Source organism: Mauremys mutica, chromosome 2, assembly GCF_020497125.1.
Source record: "Mauremys mutica isolate MM-2020 ecotype Southern chromosome 2, ASM2049712v1, whole genome shotgun sequence".
Lineage (NCBI taxonomy): Eukaryota > Metazoa > Chordata > Testudines > Geoemydidae > Mauremys > Mauremys mutica.
In genome coordinates this window covers 106,965,171-106,984,285 of record NC_059073.1, presented here as the reverse complement: position 1 = coordinate 106,984,285, position 19,115 = coordinate 106,965,171, and the positions used below count along the sequence as shown (strand labels likewise).

Genomic DNA, 19,115 nt, shown 5'->3' with positions numbered 1-19,115 from the left:
CCCGAAACTCCTTGTATAAACTCTGTGAAGCCTGATTCAAGACGAACCTTTTGATCATACATATTGGCAAGCCATACCCATATTATCTATTAATTATTATTAATATTAATTAATTAGAAATTTAATTATCAAATAAAACTAAATTAAGTGGATAAACTCCACTGACCCTACTAACCCACCCCAAATCAGGCTACACCTATGGCCAGTTTCTGCTATGCTGAGTCACAAGTCATCTTTTTTATTTTACTCTGTGACAGGGCCCATTGAAATCAGTGAAACTCTTATGACCGATTGGGTCAAATTCAGCCTGAGAGTAAATGGGAGTGCCCACTGAAGTCAATGGAAGTTGTACCTGCTTACTACGAGGCTGCAATCAGTGGGATTCCTTGCAGAGTAAGGTACTGTTTGGTGTAAGAGTGTCAGAATTGGGCTGATAATAATCTTTGGGCTTGGCTACACTTGAAAATTGCACCGCTGGGAGTTACAGCGCTGGTCGTGTGTGGCCACAATTGCAGCATTTCCAGCGCTGTATTGAGAGGTGCATTGTGGGCAGCTATCCCACAGAGCACCTCGTCCCATTTTGGCGCTGGGGGTTGTGGGAAGGGGACAGAAGGGTGCGGGTCATTCCGTTTCCTGTCCCAACGCCCCGTGGTGCATCGCTTCACATCCCAGCAGTCACAGTTTTTCCGGCCACGTTTGGTGCCATTGTGAGTCGCTTGCTGTGTTTTACTCTCTCTGGGAATTGCGATTTCTGTGGGAAATGGAGCCCGAGCTGCTGAGGCCTGTGCTGATGAGTGTCGCCAGCACAACACGTTTGGCAGTTGAGCTCTTCCTTCAGCTCCAAAGTGACAGTGAGGAGTCCGACGATGATATCGAGTCGCCTGCCGCGTGTGACACTACATTGCTTGTGGCATTCACGGAAATGCTCAGCACCGTGGAACACCGCTTTTGGGCTCGGGAAACAAGCACTGAGTGGTGGGATCACATCGTCATGGAAGTCTGGGATGACGAGCAGTGGCTGCAGAACTTTCGCATGAGAAAAGCCACTTTCATGGGACTGTGTGCTGAGCTCGCCCCCACCCTGCGGCGCAAGGACACAAGATTCAGAGCTGCCCTGACGGTGGAAAAGCGGGTGGCTATTGCAATCTGGAAGCTGGCAACTCCAGACAGCTACCGGTCGGTCGGGAACCAGTTTGGAGTGGGAAAGTCGACCGTTGGAATCGTGTTGATGCAAGTTTGCAGGGCCATTAATCGCATCATGCTAAGAAGAACCGTGACCCGGGGGAACGTGCAGGACATTGTGGATGGTTTTGCACAAATGGGTTTCCCTAATTGTGGAGGGGCGATAGATGGGACGCATATCCCTATTCTGGCACCACCCCACCTAGCATCCGAGTAGGGGTATTTCTCTATGGTTCTTCAGGCGCTTGTGGATCACCGTGGGCGTTTCATTGACATTTACACAGGCTGGCCTGGAAAGGTGCATGATGCATGCATCTTTTGGAACAGTGGCCTGTTCAGGAAGATGCAGGCAGGGACTTTTTTCCCAGACAGGAAGATCACAGTAGGGGACGTCGAAATGCCCATTGTGATCCTTGGAGACCCCGCTTACCCGTTACTGCCTTGGCTCATGTATAGGGTTTCAGGGAAGCTTGACAGGAGCAAGGACCGGTTCAACTACAGGCTGAGCCGGTGCCGAATGACTGTGGAGTGTGCTTTTGGCCGTTTAAAAGTGCGCTGGAGGTCCCTGTATGGGAAGCTAGACTTGGGGGAAAGCAGCATCCCCGCAGTTATATCCGCTTGCTGTACCCTCCATAATATTTGTGAAGGGAAGGGTGAAACATTCAGTCAGGCATGGACCACCGAGGTTCAAGTCCTGGAGGCTGAATATGCACAGCCAGAGAGCAGGGCTAATAGAGAGGCCCAGCACAGGGCTACAAAGATTAGGGATGCCTTGAGGGAAGAATTTGAGGCTGAAAGCCAACAGTAATGTTTGCTGCCTTGCATGGAAGTGAAGTGCAGTGGTTACACTGTTGGGATTCTATTATCCCTAAAATGATTTGCAGTGCCTATTTCTTTACTGGGCTAAGGTATCTTTCACTATCTGCAATAATAAAGACTGTTTTCAAAGCCAATAATTCTTTTATTGAAAAGAAAAAAACTTCCTTGACAGACAGACAGACACAACATTTCGGGAACATAAGAGGGCAGGGGGGGTGGGTTGGTGAACTGCACAGTCACAAGTTTGCATATGTCCTGTCTGGAGTGCTGTGCAATGACTGCTGCACTTCAGGGTGCATATACTGCATGGTGATGGGGGTTGAGTGCAGAGGGTAAGGGTTGTAGTTCTCAGGGCTGGTTGGTGAATGTACAGGTGTTGGAGGCAGCTGGTGGTGGTAAGAACCTGGATGCTGGGGAAGGGGGGTTTGAGCTGACATTGGGGCACAAGGGAAAAAGCTTTGGGACGGGGGGCGGGGGAGTAGCATGGTAGTGCTCTGCTTGCATGGCTACGAGTGACTCGATAGAGTCCGCTTGGCGCGACAGGATGCTTAGCAGCTGCTCTGTGCTTTTCCTCCTGGCCACTGCATTTCTCTGGCGGATCCTGCTTTCCCTCTGGTGGATCCTGCTTTCCCTTTCTCTCCAGTCCTGCAGGTTTTTACTCTCTCTAGCAGAGTGATCAATAACTGTTTTCAGCATGTCTTCCTTGGTTTTTCGTGGCTTTTTCCTCAGATTTTGTAGTCTCTGTGCAGTGGTGGAGCCGGGCAGTCCAGCAGTCAAGGTCACTTTTGGAAGGCAAAAATGGCAACAGTTAACAGGGTAGCATTGTTCATTATCTCATCCAGACAGTAATTCCCACACACTGAAGGAGTTTACAGTCCTCACTTTAGTATACTTTTCCCATACCAAATAAGAGCACACATAACGCAACAGGAGCCACGAAATGGTGAGTAAGGGGTACTGAGATTGCTTCAGGGCTGTGCAGGGGTTTCTGTGCGTTGGGGACAGGAAACAGCTACAGGGGGGGATCTGCACTAAACAGTCTCCCAACATTTTCCACAGGAGTTACTCCTGGAAGATATCTCGCTGCTGCGGGTCACCAGGGAAGAGCGGGAAGGTCTTCTACAGCAATGCGGATTCCGCCCTGGCCCCTATGCAGCTTGCCTGTGTGCAGCAATGGTACCCCCACCCCTTGCGGCACAGTGGCGCGGACGCGTTAGCCTGACTGGGACAAGGACCACAGTGGCTCTCCCTATAAACCTGCGCAGGCACATTGCCCACGCTCTGGCTGAAACTTTTGAGATTACTGCAGCCGATTACCGCGACGTGATAGACCACATCAATGGGCTATTCCACATCTAGGCATGCATGCATGCAGCCCTAACCCCCCCCTCCTCTCCCGAAACATTTCCACCCTGAAAATAAAAGCCGCTTACCGGTAACCCGCTCCTCTGCTTGTCCTTCACCAAGTGCTGGCTGCTGCGATTGGCTACCTTCCTCCTGGCTTGAGAAGAGCTCCTGGCTGCATGCCTCCTGGGACTCTGGGGTGTCTTCCCCCATCCCAGTAGCTTCACTCGCGGTTTCCTCCACCCCCCCCTCCTCCTCCTCCTGCTCCTGTCCCCCACCCTGCTCAGAAGTGTCCATCGTGGTCCTCGGATTGGCAGTGGGGTCACCCCAAGTATCGCGTCCATCTCCCTGTAAAAACGGTAGGTTGTGGGGGCAGCGCCGGAGCGGCGGTTTCCCTCGCGGGCTTTGTAATAGGCACTCCGCAGCTCCTTTACTTTAACCCTGCATTGCAGCGTGTCCCGCTCATGGCCCCTATCCAGCATGGACCTTGATACCTGCCCAAAGATATAATTCCTACGGCTGGAGCGCAGCTGTGCCTGCACAGCTTCCTCCCCCCAAACACTAATGAGGTCCAGCAACTTGCCATTGCTCCATGCTGGGGCTCGTTTGCCGCGTGGAGGCATGGTCACCTGGAAAGATTAACTGATTGCACTCCACACCTGGCTGCAGCAAACAGGAAGGGGATTTTTAAAATTCCCAGGGCATTTAAAGGGCGGGTCACCTGAGGCCAGAGCAGTAGAGTGCAAACTGATGAGCAGAGTGGCTGAACAGGAATTCTGGGATATCTCCTTATTCCCTGGAGGCCAATTACAGCGCTGGTGTGTGTCCACACCTGATGAGCAGCGCTGGATCACCAGCGCTGCATTCGCTACACCCTAACCAGACCAGGTGTTCAGCCAGCGCTGCAGCCAGGGAGTTGCAGCGCTGGATGTGCCTTGCAGGTGTGGACGGTTACTAATTGCAGCACTGGAAAGCCTCCACCAGTGCTGCAATTTTCAAGTGTAGCCAAGCCCTTTGACACCAATGTATTTTTACCTTGTAATTTGAATTGTGGAGATGAAAAACCAATACATGGCAATTGAGCATGCCTACCTTTTTCCATTATTTATTTGGCAGCACTCTGTGCTTAGCCTAACAGATTAATAAAGGCCAATAATTTTTTTTAGTATGACTTCAGATCTATTAAAAATATCTCTCTGTAGCTATATATAATCAGTGTACACATTATTCTGACAGAAACATTGGCAGCCATGGTGTTAGAATGTCTCCTGGGTTCCGTAGAACATCCAGAGATGACATGAGAAGAGAGTTAACTAGGAAGCTAGAGATGTGATTCCAAATACAGTAGCTGTCTTGTGCTTTGCAGCTGACAGCTGGGTTCAGGTTATGGGTGTCCCTGATGGGGTGAGTGGCTTTAATTCAGGAAAGGTGGTGAAGGGTGGAGAACCTTGAGCAATGGAGACCATTTCTAGGAGGGAAGTTGAAGCCTCTGGTTGTAGCCATCCTTCTTGAGACCACAAAGAGAATAGCACTATCCAGAGCAAAGCTGTGAAAGGAACCTTATTCTTATATTTTTACTTTCTTTAAACGAAGGAAATTAAAACACACCACTTAAAAAAAAGTTGAAAAATCATGAAGTGGCTGTCTAAAAAACCAGGATCTCAAATTCTCCACTTTACTCTGGCTTTACATCAGGATAGCACATTTTAAAACTGTACCAAGAGACTTCAGAGAGCCCAGTAATAGTGTGAGAGTTTAGTTTTAATGTTTTTTGTTGGACACTTTGCAGCAGAAAGAAAGTATCAGTGTGACTATTAGCAGCGGCCTAGTGAAAATATTGTTCATGTATATGTAAGGGTAAGTATTAGTGTGAAAGATGTGCAGTGTGAGTCTAACAAGTACAATACACATCTAGAAAAACAGATCAGATTTCTCTAAGTTGCAAAATTGTTTTTGTGAGTGACCTGATCCCAAAGGACTTCAGAAGCCTGAAATGCCCAGAGTAGATGATAGTGCAGTGAATTTCAGCTGTCAACTTCCCCCCCACCCCCTACATGTTTTGTGAATTTAGTTCTTGTGAAAGGTGCTGGGTTACTTGTGCTGGAGCAGTGAAGTGCTCTTCTTAGGGCTTGTCTACACTGGCAATTTACAGCGCTGCAACTTTCTCGCTCAGGGGTGTGAAAAAACACCCCCCTGAGCGCACCAAGTTTCAGCGCCGTAAAGCGCCAGTGTAGACAGTGCCCCAGCGCTGGGAGCTGCGTCGTGACCACACAAGCCATGTTAAGGTGCTGCTGCGGCAGCGCTTTAGCGTTGCCAGTGTAGACTAGCCCTTAGTCATGCTGATGCTGCAGCAGTGCACATTTCCCCTTGCCTATCCCTTTTTATTGTACCTCAACCCTGATGTGATGGCAATACGTTTATGGGCTAAAGGGTAGTTTGGCCTCCATGGCCAGGAAAGTTTCTGCACTGAGGCTACCGCTAACTATGCCTATTATGATAATGACTTTGTGATTTTGGGCCCAGTCTGAGAAGCTTTAACAGAGACCATCTGCTCATTTCACGAAGCTCATCGTACAGTAACAGCTTTTGGTCACTGCTGATCAGGGCTGGTTTTGAACATGCAGTGGAAAGGTATAGTAAAAGCCTGTGTATCCCGTTTTTCTATAGCATTGTACCATCTGGTCCCTATAACTCTCTGAATTTTGGGGGGTTTTGTTGTCAAACTTATAGCACTATGTGTTGAAAATATCAATGCTGCCAGCCCCAAACATTCAACATATCAGTCAATAGACTTAAAAACAAAGCAAATTGTAGAACTAATAAATGTGTGGTTCGCTTTATTTCCTTTTGGAACCCTTTGAGTTCACATTTTCAAGTTCTTATCTCTGCAGCTATAAGGGATATTGATTTACTTTTGTTTTACAGAAGAAAGCTGAAACTCCTCAAACTGAGGCTTTAAGGATCACAGAATCATAGACGATTAGGGTTGGAAGAGACCTCACGAGGTCATCTTCTCCAACCCTCTGCTCAAAGCAGGACCCACCCCAACTAAATCATCCCAGCCAGGACTTTTGTCAAACCAGGCCTTAGCAAACATCCTGAGACTCACAATAAGAGCACCAGGGTTTGCAACGGAAATATTCTTCTAGGAGTACGTGTGCACGTCAATTAACTTGGAGTATGAGAACTCTTAATGTGTTAATGAAATCAAAATGTCACCATGTAGATGGCAGTGGGAAAGATGGCCTCTATCACAGAGCTTAGCAACTCTGGCCTTTTGTAGAAGAGGTCTTAATGCTTATTTGCAGTCTTTAGGAAAGAGCAAGTGACTGTCTAATTATGATTGTGGATCAGAAACATGTATTAGACAAGAAAAACATAGGGATGCCTACCAAGGTGGTCAGAAATTGCAGACAGGGTTAGGAGATGGCCCAGATTCACCAATGGAAAAATCTGAGAGTGAAAATGCTCCCAAAGCACTTGGTCCAATGCAATGAGCCTTAGCAGTGACCAGACCTATTGCTGAATAAAAAACATTCTCATATTGGTGTAGTCTGTCTGACATTCAGTGTCACAGAACTTGAAAAGGCTTCCAAAATAATTTGTTTAAAGGGTTCCTGCTTTATACTTTCCTGGTTTGTCATCTCAATATGCAAACTGACCATTTATTAAAAGCCATGCTTTATGTAACAGGAGTAATATGTCTTTGCAGTTGTTGATTTATTAGTCAAAAAAACTGTGTGCACATTGTAATTTAATTACATGGGTTTTGAAACTATAAGATACTGGCTGTGGTCAGCCAATACATAATAATATAGCTCAACAATAATACTTTTATGACCTTAAGCTGAAAGGTGCTAGACATGCAAAGTCATTCTTTTTCTACATTATCATTGATCTTGGCATTGCAGTGTCCTTAAATACCTATCACCTGGCTGCTAGATACTATGGTGCTGGGGTCATTAGAAACTACTAAAACCATATCCTAGTTAATACAGGTTTCTAAGTTGTCGATCCATAAGGGGAGTTCACTACTGCCTATTTGCTAAACCTCCAAGAGCAAAGGTTTGTTTTCATTCTGTCAGGAAAAACATGATGTGCTCTCTTTTTTAGAAAGAATCTAATGCTCCTAGAGTCATGGACTTCAACAGACACAGTGATAACCTTCATCGTCTCAAGAGACATCTACAAACCCATTGTAAACTAGCCCTTAAGGTTTGTGTGATCACTGTGTTCAGTGTTTAGACTACATGTATAAACAGCATACGGTGTTCATGAACTAAAGCAAATACTATGAAATGATTTTGTCTATTGAGTTCAGCTGGAGAATCTGTGAGCTGCTTTAATTTTAAGTTTTGGGGCAAGAATACTTTGCCACATTCTTCATCGCCTCCATACTGCATGCATTACCATACAGTACAGCTTGATTTTACATTTAGCAGGCTAGTATTCTGGGCCTTGAAGACGAGCCTTAATAGACTTAACACATGAAAATCCTGCTCCAGTTTAAAATATCAAATTGTAGCAGTACGTGGCAATTCTCCAGCAGTATGATGCTTCATTCTAATTCTCCACTGCAAGGCAGTACTCAGAGACCTGAGCTCTGGGCAGAAACCATAAGGTTTGTGTGGTGGCTGCTTTACTACTGACCAATCATTTTTTTAATAACTCAAAAAGAACGATGCTGTGAAGATGCTGGCAGCAATTGGCAGGCCTGGAAGTGGCTCACAGAGGGGGCAGGTCAATCTTTTTTTCTCCTCCTTTTCTTGTAAGAAGAGGCAGTATATAGCTTTTAATCTGTTATTCACTTTCACCTCTCTCTGGGACACCAAAATTGTTTGGAGGCATGAGGCTAATCTTGCTGAAGCTAAGCGCATAGAAAAAAACTCCAGCATGGTATTTCTGTGGATCCCACACTGAGGGGATGCTAGTTCCACAGCTTGGATGTGAGGTTCAGCAGGGGCAAGGGGATGTCTCCCCAGATTATGTTACTGTGCTGTATGTCCAGAAGGCCCTTTTAAAAGGGCTCACTCCTGGGTGGGACTGAGACACCACAATTCTCCTTGGAGTCAATGGGAGGGGTAGGTGCCCCTCCCATCTCAACCTTAGACTCCGAGCTGGCACCTATGTGAGAATGGAAGTGGCTGCACTGGTGTCTGCCAGCTCAGCTTTTCATCTTGTTTTTTAAATTAAACAGATTTTTCAAATTCCTTGACCCGTTGTTCTGATCATGGCCAATGATTAACACAGGCCAGGAAGAGCAAATGGCTACTGTCAGCTGTGGGGACATTGGAGCACATGGCACAGCCTCAAAAGGAAAAGAAAAGCCAATGCAACAATACAGGAACAAAACTTCCAGTTTTTATTAAAATAAAACAACCTTTTATGTCTTTCAGTCCATTCCTTTGAGCAATGGCTTACTACAGTCATCTTCTAGTGTAGGGTTATTCTCGTCTCCATTGGGGGAAAAAAACCCATCTGTAATATACGAGTATTTGTTCATTTCCTGACAGCTGCGGTGGAACAGAAAAGGGCAGTGTAATGTTCCTACATCAGTAAAGAATGAGGTGCCCGTCAATGTTGTTTTTCTTAAATGATACCCAGTATTAGGAATCCATCCAGATGTACGCTACACGCTGAACTGAACCAGCTACACAGCGAAGAAGGAGCAGCATGGGGCAGAGAGCTCACAGATGCTCATGATATGAAAAATTTGATTCAATAAACAAAAAATGGTTGAGTTTTTGTGGCACGGACTTTTTGTTTAAATGTAGTGATCTTTTGGAATGAAAACTAGGGGGAAGGGAGGGATGGACGGATGTAACCTGGGTCTGAAAAGATCATCTCTTCCCAAGATTATTCCCTAACATGTGGGACAGCTGCTGCTTTGAGGCTTGATCCCCAAAGTCCATGGAAAGTCTCCCATTGACTTAATGGGTTTGGATCAAGCCCTTTGTATAGAGCTGCAGTCTTCAAAGTACCACTGCAGAAAACTACAAACATGAGTCTCTGCAACTATTCCCACCCTGCCTTACCATAAGGCTACCCCTATTGGGCAGGTGCTTTTAATTTTTGCTTAAATGTTAAACAGTCTTTAAAACACAGGAAGGAGGAGGCTAACAGAGGAACACATTTTTGGTTTTTTTTAAGCCATGTGCAAATGTGAGCAAAGGAAAACAAGTTGACGTTCAGTATCATTAACAAGGTTGTCCATGTATAGATCTGTCATCAGGGCTAAAGTGCAAAGCCTACTATTGTAGATATGCATGTTTACTAAATAATGCATAAAGAGCAAGAGCACAAGTCAGACCTGTCAGCAGGCAGCCCAGATTATGGTTCCCAATTTAATAAATAAATAAATAAATCACTATTTATTAAAAGACCAGGGAATAGGGATAAATTTGCCCTTCTGCTGGTCAAGGCAGGCCTCTCTCCCCCATCTTTCAACTTTCCCCTTTACACTTTGAGATGTACACCCCATGGAGGTGCCACATAGATTGAATCCATTGTGCATAGGGAATAAGGGTTTTGGGACATTCTCAGCAAAGAGTAGGGCTACCAGGAAGCTTATGTACAGTAAATGGCACCCTTATTTCCCCCGGCAATGGACCCTTAGGATGAATTCTCTCTCCAAATTTATTTTTTCTTGTTAGCGGACACAGTGGAAACCTGGCTTAAGCAACTGCTCCTTGGGGGCTGCCCAAAATCAGTTGCTTAACGAAAGCGGCCTTCTACGAAAGAGGGAGCAGAACGGTACTCCACGTTGTTTTTAGGGACACTAAAAGTTACTCAAGAAGGACAGTCTCTTGCACAGGTCTCACTGTATACCCTGATTTATGTTCGTTCCATAGGGTTTTGTTTCAGATCTGGAACTCTCTCGTTTGCTAGTTCAGTGCTGCTGGCTAAATCTTTTAGTTGTTTGCAGTCAACACTTCCTCTTGTCTTCTTGGTTCACTGCTGGCTTACGCCACGCCCCAGCTGCGTCTAGTGGGGAGGAGGTACCCAGTCCCTGAGAACTGTCACCATTTGGGGATCTGGTGGTTTCCTCTAGCTGGTGCAACTGTCTGCTTGCAGCTCGCTGCTGCTGTTCCTTTAGCTCTGTGTAGGAGCGGGAAAAAGTGTGAAAGATGGAAGTGACTGGAAAAGCCATCAGCAAAATACCACTCAAGATACTGCTCAGGGCTACTACCTGTCCCGGGATGCTCCGAGGTACCATGTCTCCATAGCCTACAGTTGTCATAGAGATTACAGCCCACCAATAGCTAATGGGAATGCTAGTGAATTCTTGCTTGGCTCCCAGTTCGCTCTCTGCCAAATAAACCAGTGGAGAAAAGAGCGCCATGGCAACACAAAGGAAGAGGAGGAGGAGTCCAAATTCCCTGGTGCAGCGGCGCACAGTGAGTCCCAGTGTCTGCAGTCCCAGTGAATGGCGTGCCAGCCTCATGACATACAGGATGCGGAGAGCCCGCAAGAAGCGTAGAACCAGGCCCACTCGCTCCAAGTACTTGTTTCCTGCTCCACTGCCAGGCTTCCTGTTGCTGTTTTTAGCAGAGACCATATCCACTATCAGAGAGATGTAGAAAGGCAAGATGGCTAAGATGTCGATTATGTTGAGGGGGGTCTTCAGGAAGGCGCACTTGCTTTCTGCCTGAATGGAGCGCAGGAGGAACTCAAAGGAAAACCAAGCAACGCAAACCGTCTCCAACACAAAGATGTCGTAGCACTTCTGAGAACATTCACCCTAACAGGAGGGGGAGAAAACAGAAAAGAATAAAGACAAGGGATTTAGCCAAAGGACCAACAAATAAAAGTTTAATAGTGCTTCTTAAAGACACCTTCCAGTGTAGTTTAAAACTTATCCAAATCACTGGTAACAAAGAGAAAATAAATCACAGAAAACTTTTAGAATGGGTAATTGAAAACCAGAATAACTGACGTCAAGACAGAACACTGATGACTTGACAGGCTGCCGATGAAAACCGAGGGCAGGTCTACATTAGAAACTTGCATTGCTGCACCGCTGTAGCCCTTCTGGTGAAGGCACTCTAAGCCAGTGGGAGACATCGCTCCCGTTGGCTTAATAACTCCACCGCCGTGAGAAGCGGTACCTATGTCGGTGGGAGAAGCTGTCCCACTGATGTAGTGCTGTCTACACCAACACTTAGGTTGGTATAACTACGTTGCTCGGATGTGTGGATTATTTACACACCTGAGCAATGTAGTTATACGAAGTAATTCTGTAGTGTAGATCAAAGCTGAGACTAATGTCCTGATCCTGCAATGAGCTGTGTGTGATTGCATGGTACTACTCCCAGAATATGAAGATGTTGAAAGAATGATGGGTCACACTTTGTATTAAAGTTTCATTTATAAATAGTTCCTACAGAGTTAGATTTTTAATAAATAATTGACTTTCACCAATCAACATGCTGTTTATAACTGTGGTTTATGACAATCTATAATGCTTTTAAATGACGTGCTTAGAATAGTCTATAACATTATTCACAGGTGTAACATGCTTAACAATCTTAATAATTTATTAACCTTCTATAAAAACTACTTGGAACAGTGAGTATTTCTAAAAAATAAAAATCGCCATCCCCCAACTCTGTTTGGTTTTTTCAGGGAAAAAGATGTTTTAGCTATTTACTTACTTATAACTAATCATAACAATTTTCCCTCATACCGTTGGAGGCAGAGAATTATTTGAATAAATTCCTTCCAATGCAGACTGGCGTAATGGAAAATGAGCTTTTTAATCACAAAAGCTGCAAACAAACTAACCTCTGAGCACTTGGGCAGCAATGAATAATAATAATGATGATTTGTCCTTTGATTGCTAATCTCACCTTGCAACTACACTGCCAATTCACAGCTAAATTGCTGCTATTAACTTTCATCCCAGTGGTAATCACCTTGAGCATATAAACAGATACTGATTTACTTAGGATCACAGAACTGTTCTCATATTTACATGTTCATGCTGAAATGTTCGTGTTTTACAGCAGCTTTTGGAGGAGTGGAGGGGGCATTTGTTTAGCACCAATGTAAGACATCTTATTTGATTGACTTCAGGGTGGTTCATGAACTTTTATGTATCAATATAACAACTCCTGTAGCCACAGACAGTATACAATTATCCTCTTCTCTCATTCCATTTTTAAATTAGATTTGACCGATATTTATCACCCGTTTTAAATGTGTCTTTTTGTCATGGGCGGTGGGGGAATCTCCACTGTGGGGAGGCTAGCCTGCCGGCCCCGCCCCTTCTGCCCGAGACCCCACCCCCCACAGCCCCCAAACTTGCCCCCCCCCCAACCGGAGGAGCCCTGAGCACTCCCCTCCCCTGGTGACCAGAGGAGCCGTCTCAGGACCAGCCCCATGCCAGGCCGCTCCAGCCCCCCCCAGTAGCTGAAGCCAGGAGTCCTGAGCCCCCACACTCCCCACTGGGCCCTGGAGTTCTTATAGCATGTTGGTGGTGGGGAACCTCAAAGAAAAAGGTTGAGAACCCCTGCCCTTGGCCTCTCTGGAGCACAAACCCTGCCATTTTATTTGCTTTTTTACTGCCCCTGGTAGTTGAACATTTTTTTTTTTTTAAAGATGGAGGGTGGAGGAAGAGGCATCAGCTGTGCAAGCTGGTCCTGACCTTGTCTATGAACATGCTAGGATATTTGTGCATATAAACAGCTGGGCCCCAACATACACCATATCCCTGTTTAACTGCACAGCTGGCAACTTAAAGACATCTTTTACTATATAGGGCCATGGTCATAACTTTATATCTATGGAGGCCTTTATAATGTCGTCTTCGATCTGATTTTTGTTACCCTTTCTTTTCTCCGCATCCCAGTGCAGCAAAGCATATACTCCTCATGGAAGACTATTTCCAGGCTGGATTCGAAGACTCAAACACCATCCCTTAAGAATTATCTATCTTAGGAGAAAAAAATTAAGTGGGAATTTTCCCCATTGGTAAGCCTGGGATTTCTTTATTGTTTTGTCTTCCTTTTCCTTCCCAGGTTACTCAGAAGATAAGGCTTCCAAGCAGCATGTGAGAGGTGTTATGTCATTAAGGGTAACGGAGAAGCTTGGGACCACAGCTGTGAGGGGGAATTAGACGGGTATCCTCTAGTTACCCCTCTGCAGTATTCCTATTACTCCTATGAATATTTATAGTTGGTGGTGCTGCACAGGGCCACAGACTGTATAACATTGGTGGGTGTATCTCATAGAATCATAGAATATCAGGGTTGGAAGGGACCTCAGGAGGTCATCTAGTCCAACCCCCTGCTCAAAGCAGGACCAATCCCCAACTAAATCATCCCAGCCAGGGCTTTGTCAAGCCTGACCTTAAAAACCTTTAACGAAGAAGATTCCACCACCTCCCTAGGTAACCCATTCCAGTGCTTCACCACCCTCCTAGTGACAAAGTTTTTCCTAATATCCAACCTAAACCTCCCCCACTGCAACTTGAGACCATTACTCCTTGTTCTGTCATCTGCTACCACTGAGAACAGTCTAGATCCATCCTTTTTGGAACCCCCTTTCAGGTAGTTGAAAGCAGCTATCAAATCCCCCCTCATTCTTCTCTTCTGCAGACTAAACAATCCCAGTTCCCTCAGCCTCTCCTCATAAGTCATGTGCTCCAGAGCCCTAATCATTTTTGTTGCCCTCCGCTGGACTCTTTCCAATTTTTCCACATCCTTCTTGTAGTGTGGGGCCCAAAACTGGACACAGTACTCCAGATGAGGCCTCACCAATGTCGAATAGAGGGGAATGATCACATCCCTCGATCTGCTGGCATGCTCATACTTATACAGTCCAAAATGCCATTAGCCTTTTTGGCAACAAGGGCACACTGTCGACTCATAACCCCTAGGTCCTTTTCTGTAGAACTGCTGCCTAACCATTCGGTCCCTAGTCTGTAGCAGTGAATGGGATTCTTCCATCCTAAGTGCAGGACTTTGCACTTGTCCTTCTTGAACCTCATCAGATTTCTTTTGGCCCAATCCTCCAATTTGTCTAGGTCCCTCTGTATGCTATCCCTATCCTCCAGTGTATCTAGCACTCCTCCCAGTTTAGTGTCATCTGCAAACTTGCTGAGGGTGCAGTCCACGCCATCCTCCAGATCATTAATGAAGCTATTGAATACCTTGGTTGCCTCCAGGAACAAAAATATTAATAATGGCTCTTATGCAGACAATAAACACACAAAATAAAACCAATGCAATTTTACTTAAAAGTTATCCTAACAACATACAGTAGGAAGTGCAACAGGTTAATGTAGCTTAAGCTCTTGGTGCTGCAAGGGAAAAGCTAATGGCTGCACCTTTTAACAGCAAGCTGCAACATAACCCTAACCAACAGTCATGGGCAGCGGGTGAAGCCCCCCTTCAGGGAGGCCAGCCCCAGCTCCCTGTCCTATTATTCCCCCCGCCCCCCTCCGTGGCCCAAGCCCTGAGGCCCACCCCCTTGGCCAGAGGAGCACCCAGCCAGCTGAAGCCCCGAGACCCCCTGCCCAGAGTCCCAGGCCAACTGCAGCTGCGCCGCACCCCCCCCCCCTCCAACCACCCGGACAAAAGCATGTGTCTCTCAGACGCTCCTCCGGAAGAAGCTTTGCTATGCCCCATGCAGGCCCCGGGGTGGCTGAAGAGGCAGTATAATAAAAAAAATCAAAAACTTCCCCCCAAAACCCTGCAACCAGGGGTCCAGCGGCCACAGCAGTGCCAGGGGAGGCTGAGCCACCAGTACCAACACTCTTATAGATAGATCTACCCTGTCCCTAAGTGAGCACTCTTCCTTACACTTCTGGTCCGGGACCTTCTCTTGCAGCGGTGTGTTGGGCGAGCAGGATTTCAGGTAGTGGCAGATTAGCAACTGGGCTACGGGGCCTATGCACAGGGGCCCCGGCCAACTGGGGAACCCTGGAAAAAAATCCACCACCAGGTGGCAGAAGCCCAGAGGTCCAGAAGAAGCACTGAGCAGGCAGGGGAAGTATCAGCGCCCCGACCCCTCCCCAGCAGAAGTGCCAGGTGGGTGGGGCAGGGGAAGCCCCCGCACTCCAACCCAGCTGTGACCCCAGGACGGGAGGAGATCTTGCTCCATGCATGGCCTCAGGGCTAGGGGAGCTCTTGCTGCGGTCCTGGGGCCATGTCTCAGGGGGACAGAGCTTCTCTAGTCTTGTGGGGGGCACTGGATGAGATTCAGGAGATGAGAGTTCAATGCCTGGCACTGGCACAGAGTTCCTGTGTAGCCATGTGCAAGTCACTTGGAGCTAGATCCTCACAGCTATTTAGGCACCTAACACCTCTTGATTTGGGCCTAAATCCCCCACCCATAAAATCAAGGTAATAATCTCTCACAGCTTTTGTCTATTTAGTTTGTAAACTCAAGGTGGCATGGCCCAGCTCTTACTACTGACCAAAAAAGCTCAGCACACTGGGTATTCGGAGCTTTTGACAATCTGACAGCATCTAGAACAACCAGGTGCTGCCATAATACAACTAAGTAGTAATGACAAACGGATGTGTCAAATATCATTAAGTCTGACGAAGATTAAAAACAATGGAACAAATGTTCCATTGATCTGTTCCTGATGGGGAGGGGTGGGTGGGTGGGTGTGTGTGTGTGTGTGTAAAAAACTCTCCTTACTTGATAAGATTTGGCTGTCATTTGTTAGAATAGGCATCTTTTTAAGTAAGAGTCCAATTCAATTGCATTTGGGTTCCAGTTCCAAATTCTACTTTAATCCTGTTGAGTGAGTTTAGGCCATCTTATTTTCTACATCTGAGCAGCAGCACAAGAGCCAGTAACACAATGAAGCAACAATGAAGAATCTTTTTAATCCATCCTTCTGTATGCCTCAGTAACTGCTGGGTCCTGAGCAGCAGTGAAGAGAACTGAGCTCTGTTGCACTGCAGTACACCCTGAAGTATGAGGATTGATAGCCCTTGTAATTGTCATCCTCACAAGTGTAAGTGCAGATGCTATAGAAACAAGCCAGATTCTGCTCTGCAGTTTTGCCACAAAAAAAACCTAACTGTAGCAGTTGGAATTTACCAAACACCTGCTTCATATAAACATGGCAGGGACTGAGACAATACAGACAGGGCTTGTTTCCCATAAGTAGCAGCTGTGCAGCACTATAGCATGTAAATCACCAACAAAACAGAACTCAGCTGGGGCTGAGACTGAGTCCACGCCAAAGACGTTTATGTACAGCGTGTTCAGCTCCCATGGTGAACGCCAGCACACAGAATTTCCGCTTTTAGCTGAAAGGAGCTGCCCAAGAGCCATAGGGTGGTCTCACAAAGCAGTGGAATTCGGAAATGTTCAGGGAGATGTCCCCCTTTTAGGCTGTGCTCCTATAATTACACCTCTCCTGGAACTAATGGAAAATTAAAACATGAAGCACTTAACAGCTGGGCGCCGGATTGTAACCCAGGATTTACAGTATCTGGGAAAAGATGTGTTCCTGCTACACCTATCCCTTCCTGGTTTTTTTTTTAAGCTTGTCCCAACGCCCTTTTCTAATACTTGCCATTATCACACCAGCTCAAACACCTTGTTAGCCTCATTTTTAAAATCTGATCCCTTACAACATTGTTATGCTTGTTTGCCTCCCTCTAATTTTATCTTTTTAGCTTTGTTTTCTCCCCCATCTTTCCACTTTTTGTTGCTTCTCCTTCATTGCCCCATATTTTTTCTTTAGCTGGTTTCCCCTGCCATGATCTCCAGCCCTATTTTTTTTTGGTAAAGCTTTTTTCCCAAAGCTGGTCTTTCTGATTTTCCTTCTTTCCCCCCTTTATCATGTGGTGTAAAGGGAGGTAAAGGGTCTTCTGGCTTGCCTCTGGCTGAAGTGCCATCCTGCTGGTTGCCTGCTGCTGCCACTACCTCTGCACCAAAATACTGAAATGCTGTCTCTTTCTGCCTTTGCCCAGCACAGAGAGAGCATCTCAAGGTGGCATTGGCAATTGTGTGCCCCTCCCCCACTAAACAAAGGCCCAAGGACAATGATAACATGTCCTCTTCTGGCAGAATTCTGGCTGATTTCAGAACAGGATATGAAACGTCAGCATATACTGGTTAGTTTTAGATGTCTGACACTATTCTGTTGGTGTCCAGAGGCTGGTGCCGGAATGGGAGAAGCTGTTGTGTTCACCAGAATGCATGGACCTTTCACTAGCATGACAAAATTTGCCCCCTGTAGTTTCTATTCAGAGCACCACCAGCTAAGTTTCAAATAAAGCTCAGTGGGGATCAAAAGTACTGAGAAGTCCCCCGCCTTCATATTGGTCTCTGTATTTTCCATTTGCATCCAGGAGCAAAGTGCTGGAGAGTGAGTGAGCGCAAGCGAGAGAGAGAGCAGTGGTTGCTGCCAGTGAATGAGAAGTTTGACATTTATTGTAGTCTGTTTCAGTGGAGTCATCCTGCTCACAATGACCTACAGGCTGAGTCTGAACAGCAACCAAACATTTTGATTGAAAATATTAAATTAGAGCTAGATATTGGCCGAGATTTGCTTTTTTATGCCAAAAAATATAGCCAGTATTGACAAAGATTCTTCAGTCGGAGAACTGCATTAAAAGGGGTCAAATTCACAAAGGTTCACTCAGCCAGTGCAGGAAACATTCGCATTCTCCATTTTTATGGCTATCCCTTTTCTTTATCACAACAACTTGTCATGGCTCCTTTCATATTGTTGACAACTCTGGGCCTGGGCCTGAAAGATGCTGAGCACCTCCCAAAAGATGCTGAGTGCACTCAACGCCTACTGGAAACTCCAGTGCTAGGTGAGAGCACGGCATCTTTTGGGATTAGATTATACGTAGATTCATAGATTTTAAAGGACCCATATGGTCATCAGTTTGAAGTTCTGCAAAACACAAGCCAGAGAATTTCACCCAGTGAGTCTTGCATCAAACTCATAACTTCTGGCTGAGCTAAAGCATCTCTGTTAGAAAGACAGCCAGTCTCAATCTGAAGACCCCAAGAAACAAAGAATCCACTATATCCTTAGGTAAACTGTTCCAGTGGTAAATTGTAAAAAACCCAGTGCTTTATTTCTAGGCTGAATTTATCTAGATTCAGCTTCCAGCCACTGGATCTCCACTGTCTGCAGTTATGAAGCTTTTGTCTGCTAGACTACAGAGTCCTTTCGTCTCTCACTGTAAGGCAGGTTTTCGAACCTTGAATCATTCTTGTAGCTCTTTTCTGACCTCTTTCCGACTTGCTAACATTCATAGGCATAGGCTAAGCCTCCCCTGCAGCACAGCCACCGACCTGCCGCCTTTGAGAGCATGAACACTTGGACTGTGGTGGCCCCGCCTGCGGTCCATCCCCAAGGTCCCTTCCCCCGTAGTCCTGTCCATGCTCCATCTCTTCCCTCCCCTGCTCCACCCTCTGCCAAGGCCCCCGCTGCTCCTCGCTGAGTCCCTCCTCATCTCCACTTCCCCTGTGGCCCCTCACTCACTGCTCGCTGAGTCTCAACTACCTCCTCTCCTCCACCTCCTCTGAGGTCTCCACTGCCCGCCGCTTGCTGACTTCCTCCACCATCCCCCCCTCTCGTGACTCCCACGCTGTTCGGGGAGGGGGGGATGGAGGGACTCAGTGGGCAGTGGGGGTCATGGGGGAGGGGGTGGTGGAGAGGAGGGACTAAGTGAGTGGAGGGGGTCTCGGGAGGGGGTGGAGGGACTCAGGGAGCAGCAGGCAGTGGGGTCTCAGGGGAGGGGGTAGAGCAGGGGTGGGCAAACTTTTTGGGGCGAGGGCCA

General features: G+C 46.6%; 1 protein-coding gene across 2 annotated transcripts in view; it reads right to left on the bottom strand.

The window, feature by feature from the left end:
- Positions 1–7,583: 7,583 nt before the first annotated feature.
- KCNG2 (potassium voltage-gated channel modifier subfamily G member 2) overlaps positions 7,584–19,115 on the bottom strand; it is a 79,494-nt gene continuing 67,962 nt past the window's right edge. For both annotated transcript variants that reach the window (XM_045006017.1, XM_045006019.1), the window contains one exon: positions 7,584–11,086. In XM_045006017.1, the coding sequence (XP_044861952.1) occupies positions 10,271–11,086 (816 nt within the window). In that variant the 3' untranslated portion in view covers positions 7,584–10,270. The remainder of the gene's footprint in view (positions 11,087–19,115) is intronic.